The sequence below is a fragment of the Arachis duranensis genome, chromosome 9, assembly GCF_000817695.3.
Source record: "Arachis duranensis cultivar V14167 chromosome 9, aradu.V14167.gnm2.J7QH, whole genome shotgun sequence".
In the NCBI taxonomy this organism is placed as follows: Eukaryota; Viridiplantae; Streptophyta; class Magnoliopsida; order Fabales; family Fabaceae; genus Arachis; species Arachis duranensis.
Window position 1 is genome coordinate 59,962,995 of NC_029780.3, and position 6,979 is coordinate 59,969,973.

General features: G+C 39.9%; 1 protein-coding gene across 1 annotated transcript; it reads left to right on the top strand.

Moving 5' to 3' along the window:
• The first annotated feature begins 6,209 nt into the window (after nt 1-6,209).
• Nucleotides 6,210-6,617, top strand: LOC107465448 (uncharacterized). Its single transcript, XM_016084428.3, has one exon. It carries the CDS (start codon nt 6,210-6,212, stop codon nt 6,615-6,617), a length of 408 nt encoding a protein of 135 aa, XP_015939914.1.
• Nucleotides 6,618-6,979: the final 362 nt, after the last annotated feature.

A 6,979-nucleotide genomic window follows, 5' to 3' on the forward strand; every position in this document is an offset into this window, starting at 1 on the left:
AGCGAAGCTCACAGTAAAGATTGGGAAACTTGGTTGGATCGGTAGAAGGTAGCAACTGATTTTCCTTTTCCTCATCATTCAATGGATTTTTAGCATAATTCTTGTAAACGGAGGGAAAAGAGGGTATAGAATGTTTTCTTTTCTTCGAGGTAGTGGCTATGGCCTTTCCTTTATCCGACATCTTGAAAAAAAATATGATAGAATATAAAGAATGAAACACTTAGCATGTAGCAAGGGAAGCATGTTCAGGATATCAATTGGCTAAAAAACAATCATGATGTGAACTGAACTTGAAAAGAATTGGTAAACAAGTAAGCATAAGTGAACAAGTAAGCCATGAATGCAATGTTCACTAAAGTCAACAACTCTTACTCATTAAGCAATAAAATCATCATACTTTTGAAAGAATGGTTAAAAAGGGTTAAATGTCAGTAGAAGTTAAATGGTTAAAGAAATTAGTGAGTTAGAAAAGTGGATTAGTGGTATGATGATATTTAGGCTCAAATAAAAGAGAAGTTGTGGTTCATGTGCACAATGATTGGTGCAAATTCGGAAGTTGAAAGGAAGCGGAAATTAGCCCAAATTACAATAGAGATTAAGATGAAAACAAATTTCTTGAAACTTGGGCAGCATTCCGGCTTAAAATTGGACGTTCCCGGATAGCCAAGTAGCACAAACAGCAAGAAAAACAACATCAATTAAGCACAGCAGCAGTGAACTAGTACCCAGCAACACAATTTACATAAAATAGCAACCCAAAATCAGCATACAACACCCAAGTAAACAAATAGCAGAACATGCACAAACGGAGCACTTATCAGGCCTAAAATCCTCTATCCAATCCTAGCTACCTAACTGCAGTTATTTCTAACTAACATAACATGCAAAATATGCAATTCTAACTAGCTAACAGAAAACTAATAGTAACTAACAAAAAAAAATGAAAAAAATTAACATAAAGCAGAGTTGGAGCATGGAACCTGGGAGCAGAGAAGGACTAAAAATGAAAAAGGAAATTGGGATTGGGACGGGAGCAACAGAATCAGAGAGCCGCACCGCCATGGATGGTGGCGGTTGGCGGAGCAGCGGCGGTGTTGCTGGCGGTTAACGAGGGAGTGAGAGACAGGGGCAGAGTGGGTAAGTGAGAGAGAGAGAAAGCGAAGAAGGGTTGGTGCTGATGGTAAGAGGGAGAGGAGCTGGCCTTGTGGTGGTGGTGGTCGGCGGAGCAGAGGTTGAGTGAGTGGAGAAGGTGAGATGAGAGATGGAGAGAGGTGGGAGAATGAGAGCGAGTGATAAAGGTGAATGGGGTAGTGGTGTGATGGCGGCGAATGCGGCCGCTGGGGGTGGCTGAAGGGGAAGGGGAGGAGAAAGAGGCGAGGAGGAAGGAGAAGAGATGTGCGCTGCTGCGCAGTGCTCTTAGCGCACTAGGGTTATCTCATTTTTGAATTGACGCGGGTGCGCACTGTGCGCGTCCGCGTACAATGATAAAATTAGGGACCTATGTGTGCGCGTACAGCGCGCTCAAGCGTGGATGGGGAAACTATATAGAGGCGCGTGCGCGTACAGTGCGTGCACGCGTACATTGAGTTGGGCTGGAGGCTTAGAGTGGGCGTAGTGCGCGCCCAACTCTCTGGACAAAGGCCTGGAGTGGCGGCATCATATAGGAGACGCGCACGTGGCAAGTGCGCGTCCGCCTACATTGGTAGTTTAGCATAAAGGGCGCAAGCGCGATCCGTGCGCTCGCGTCCTTTCCTCCTTTTTGCATATGGGCGCGCATGCGGCGAGTGCGCCTTCGCGCGAGATGAGTTGGGCTGGGGGCTCAAAGTTGGCCCAAATCTAGCGCAACTCTCTGGAGATTGGCTCAGAAATTGTAGCAGCAGATCGACGTGGACGCGGCATGTGCGCGTCCGCGTGCATTTCCTTATAGCTGTATGGACGCGCACGCACGTAGTGCGCGTCAGTGTGGAATGAGTTGGGCTCGAGGCTTAAGGTTGGCCTAGGAGAGGCCCAACTCTCTGGAATTTGGGTGATGAAGCAGCGACTCAAGGACGCGTGCGCGTACATCGTGCGCGCGCGTCTAACCCCTTTTTTTTATTGCCCTTTAAGCAGAAAAATTGTGCTCAGGTGCTCCCTATGCTGCTCACAACTCTTTATTCAATCAACCATCATACAATTCATCAAAATGCAATTTGGTATTATTCATCTACTACTAATCATAACATACATGTGACTATGCTAACAATTAAGTTGTACAAACAATAGTTGATTAATTATTCTAGTTAGGTGATCATAATTTTGAGTGATGAGCAACAAGAAATGTAAATAACATGAAATTAAATGAAAGCAATAAAGTGCAAGGAAAGTAAATGACAAGAAATTAAAGTGCTAAAAATTAAAGTACAAGAATGTAAATTGCACGGAATGGAAAGTACAAGAAAGTAAAGTGCAAGAAAGTAAATAACTAGAAAGTAAAACCAAGTGAAGCATTTCTACAAACACTTGGAAGACATAAATGAGCAAAAGTAAATAAAGCCATAAATGTGCATAAGTAAATGACAAGAATTAAAAACAAGAAGTAAATAACAAGAATTAAGAATGAAATTAACATTGGGATCAAGAGATATTGCATTCTTAAGATCAATAGTTTTTACCTCCTCATCAATCATGCAACTCATTGACCTCTTGGCAATCATGAGTGATTGAGTCCCAATTCCTTAGTAACTCAATCTCCCCAATCTTGATCAATAGCCAATTCCTTGGTCTAATTGTTCATGAGAAGAGATGAAAAATGATCCCTAATTATACCATACACTTTCCTAGACCCAAATAATCGATAGATTAGATGTCATAATATCCCATCCATATGCAAATCTACTCAAGTGTAAGAAGGATTTTCAAGCATGGTTTTATGATTCCTCTTCCAAGGTTCACATAAAACCCAAGTACACTCAATCTCTTTTCCAAGATAATTGAATGCTAACATGAAGAAAGAAAATCCTTCAAGTAAATCAAAGAGAGATAAAGAGAAGAAGAAGAATAAAAACAAATTAATCCATCAAATAGCAATAAAGCTCTCTTTCCCAATGTTGAAAATTAGAATCTCATAACTAAATATTTACAAAAGTGTGTATGAAAGAAATGGAACAAGAGAAGAGAATGAGAGTGAGAGGGGAGTGGAGTCACCTCCATCCCTCCATGGTATGTGTGAATTGATGAATCTAAGGTCCTATTTATAAGCTACCTAAATTACAAATTCAAATGAAATTACAATCAAATGCAAATTTCCTAATTACTTCTAGATGATTCTTGTGGCCTTGATTGATTGTTAATTGTGGATTGACTTGGGCTTGTGAACTTTTAATTTTCTTCATGGAAGTTTGAAACATTGAAGAATAAATGAAGGAATTTGAGTATTTGTAAGTGGTTCAATATGGAATGTCATTGAAGTGGCATTTTGGGTTTTTGATGTTTTGGAAAACCTTGCAGGCTGAAGTATTGATCTGTTTGGGTCCGAACTTAAATTTTCACTATAGACTATTATAAATCATCGGAAAGCCCTAAATCTCAGCTTTCCAAGGCCGCTGAAAGCATGTCATTTGAACTTCTCTAACTCAAGTTATGATCATTTGAAGGTGAAGAGGTCAGTTTGGCGAAGTGCAGGGATTTGTTTTACACTGAAATTGTGAAGCTAAACAAATACAACTTTGTACCCTCAAATCCAGTGTCCACTATAAAGTGTTATCTATGGTTTCAAATCTCTAGAAGTCTACTTTCAAATGGCACTAAGATGACCTTATTTGGAACTTTGTAGCTCGAGTTATTCTTGTTTGAGTGTGAAGAGGTCAGGGTTGCAAATCCTCTTTGCTCCTCTTTGAGTTTGTTTCCAACTATTTTTCCACCTTGAGAGTGTGCTTCCTCTATTAGTGCTTTTATTGCTTCTTTTTCTATCATTTCCTACAAAATTCATTAACTCAAAAAATCAAAGCAATTTTCAACTTAAGCATAACAAATACTCAATAATTGGGCATTATAAACTAATTTTTTATATGAAAAAGCATATAGAAAAACATAACATGATGCGCAGTCATCAATAACTGCTTCTTTACTAGGTTAGGCATCCGACTTCCCTTTACTTCCTTTGAGATGGATGTTCCCAGGTCTTGTAACCTTTCCCCTTCCAAATTGCACCTGAACTCTTGGGCTTTTATGAAGATGTACAAGCTCTTGTGTCGAGAGTTAAGTGTTGAACCTTCTTTAAAAATTTTCTTTTATCTTTTTGTTACCACGAAGCCTTACAGTTCTTCAAATATGTTGGGATGGATGTCCCTCTGAGCTGTACAAGGACAGAAGGTATTTTCTATTTTTGACGAGTCTTTCCATGATTTCAAGAACCACTTTTTTAAGGTCCAAGCTCTTGACAATACCGAACCTTTCTTTATTCCTGAAAACCAAGAACCTCCTTTTCCTCTGTACTGGCAAGACAACATCATAATTTGTAAAGTTGACTTATCTGAGTTAGATTAGGGTCAACCTCCCCATTTGGATACGAAAAGAATTTTGGGAGATCCCGGCCTTCTGAAGTTCAAGCTTGGTAGCTCCTTCTCATTTTCTTGTTAAATCTTATTTGTTTGTAGTTTGTTGTTTCTATTATATTCTATTTTGTTTTGCAAAATGTATGACTCCTAAATCCGCTATGAAGCTTCTCCGTAAAACTAAGAAAATAGTTGTAGCTCATAACCTCCTGCGACAGAAAGAGGTCGGAGTAGGCTCTTCACAGTAGGAGGTAGTGAGGACTGTCCGATCTTCTCCTAGGAAGAGGTCGGTGTCGGATCATTCAGATCCGAAAGTTGTTATTCCTACTCCCCTCTCCTACCTTATTCCTCAGAGTCCACTCCTTCCTCTCCTTCTTCCACTATGCCTCCCTCAAGAAAACAAAAAATTAATGAAGAGGAGAGTATCTATACCAAAAACTTTGATGCTTTAGCTTGGGGAGAAGAGAACCTTCTCCCTCACCACTGTGTGAACATGGATGATGTGGCGATTCACCATCTCTAAACTCTGGCTTATGGGGGACTTCACATCGTGGGAGTTTTTTCTCAACTTTCTAGAGAGCTGAAGAGCTCTCCCATCTAAGCTACAACTGGAGGCTTGGTGGCTGCTCGAGCCGATGTGGAGAGGCTTAGTGAGATCAAGGTGGAGTTGGAGCAGGAGAGGAGTACATTAAGGGCCGACTTGGATAGAGCTCGGGAAAAAGCGAGCAAGGCTAAGGCTGCTGCTACCTTGGCTATGGAAAAGGCCAAAAAATTCCAAGAGCGCTATACTCGGGTTTTTGGGGAGAGGATGGCCCGAAAGGAGCAGTTAGATAAGCTGAAGAAGGAATTGGTTGGATTTCAAGAGTCAGCTGCTCTGGACATGGATGAAATGTTTGAGAAACTGGAAAATTAAGGTCTTAACTCCCGACCTTGACCTCTCCCTCTTCAGGACGGATAACATAGTGGTGGACGGGAAGATAGTCCCTGCACCCGAGTCGGACAATAAGGAGGAGCCTCCTTAGAATCTGAAGACTTTGGGACCTCAGGTCAGTCCGTCTTCCACCTCGGGTCCTCAGACAAATCCAATTTCTTCCCCAGGAGCCCAACCCAAAAATGTTGCTGTTAAGGCCTCCTCAGTTGCTGTATCAGTCGTGCCATTTTCGTACTTCCTCCTTCTCCAGAAAAAGACGAGGCCTCTGGCGAGAAACTTAATCCCCTCTTTGGTGAGAAGCCTTGAGTTCTTTTCAGTTTTCTTTTGTTGTTTTTGTAGTAGCCCGATCTGTGGGCTTTTATAACACTCTAATTTTTTGTAATAGTCTGTAGTTTTTAAATATTTTTACCTTTAGTTGTCTTATTCGCAATTTTCGTTAAATAATGTTCAAAACTTTATTACGGTTGTAAAGTATCCTTTTGTTGAATACTTGTAGTAGGGTATAATTTGTTTTAACTCTTGGCTCTTTCCATTTTATTAATTTCCATATAATTAAAGGCTAATCAATAATCAGAAAACGTGAACCTAGGGCAACCGTTACCTTACACACATATAAACCATGTCCACAAGACATTAATCAACCAAATTAAAGTATACGAAGTTATATGCCCTTGTTCACACATCCAACCATCAAAACAAAACGCTAAAGATTCCGACATTGTTATTGTTTTTGGGTCAAAATCACAATGAGCGAAGAGGTTATTAACAGCACCACCGTAACGAATTTCATTGACGACAAAGATGGCTTTGACAAATTTGTCCAGGAATGTTTCGACATGGTGGACGAAAATGGGGACGACATGCTTTCCCTTGAGGAAGTACGTGGTGGATTCCGAAAGCTTTTGCCATTCGGTTCGGAGTCACAACCAATGAAGCCAATGGATGAGGGCATGTTGAAGTTGATATTCGAGAGGTTCGACCAGGATAAAAACGGAAAACTCGATATAACGGAGTTTAAGTCATTGATGACGGAGATCATGAACGCCGTAGCCCGTGGGATTGATGGATTTCCAATCATTGTCAATCTTGAGAAAGATAGCATGCTGATGAACGCAATTCAACATGAATTGGTCACACAATCATCATCTAAGTAAACATATATACGCTTTTCTTGTCATTTTATTTTTTGATTTTGATGTACATTATTATCATTTTTTTTAACTTTTCGGTCGTAAAAGAGAAGTTGATTTGTCTTCTTTTTTTTTTTGGCTGTCTTAAAAATTAATTTTCATTCCTGGAGAAAAGGACTAGTGAGCTAACCACTAGACCAACCCAACTTGGTTAGAAGCAAAGATTAGTTGATAGAGGAAAAACTAGTTCTTTGCATCATACAATCATGTAAGTTTAATTTTGTTATTGATGGAAGAATTATTTTAATTAGTAATTTGTAAATATATTTATGAATGTTCAAATTTTTACAGTACGTATAGCAAAATTAAATTTATCTAAACTTTTA

What these genes read in the sequence shown, in the direction of transcription:
- LOC107465448 (XM_016084428.3), top strand. Translation starts at nt 6,210, where the DNA reads ATGAGCGAAGAGGTTATTAACAGCACCACCGTAACGAATTTCATTGAC.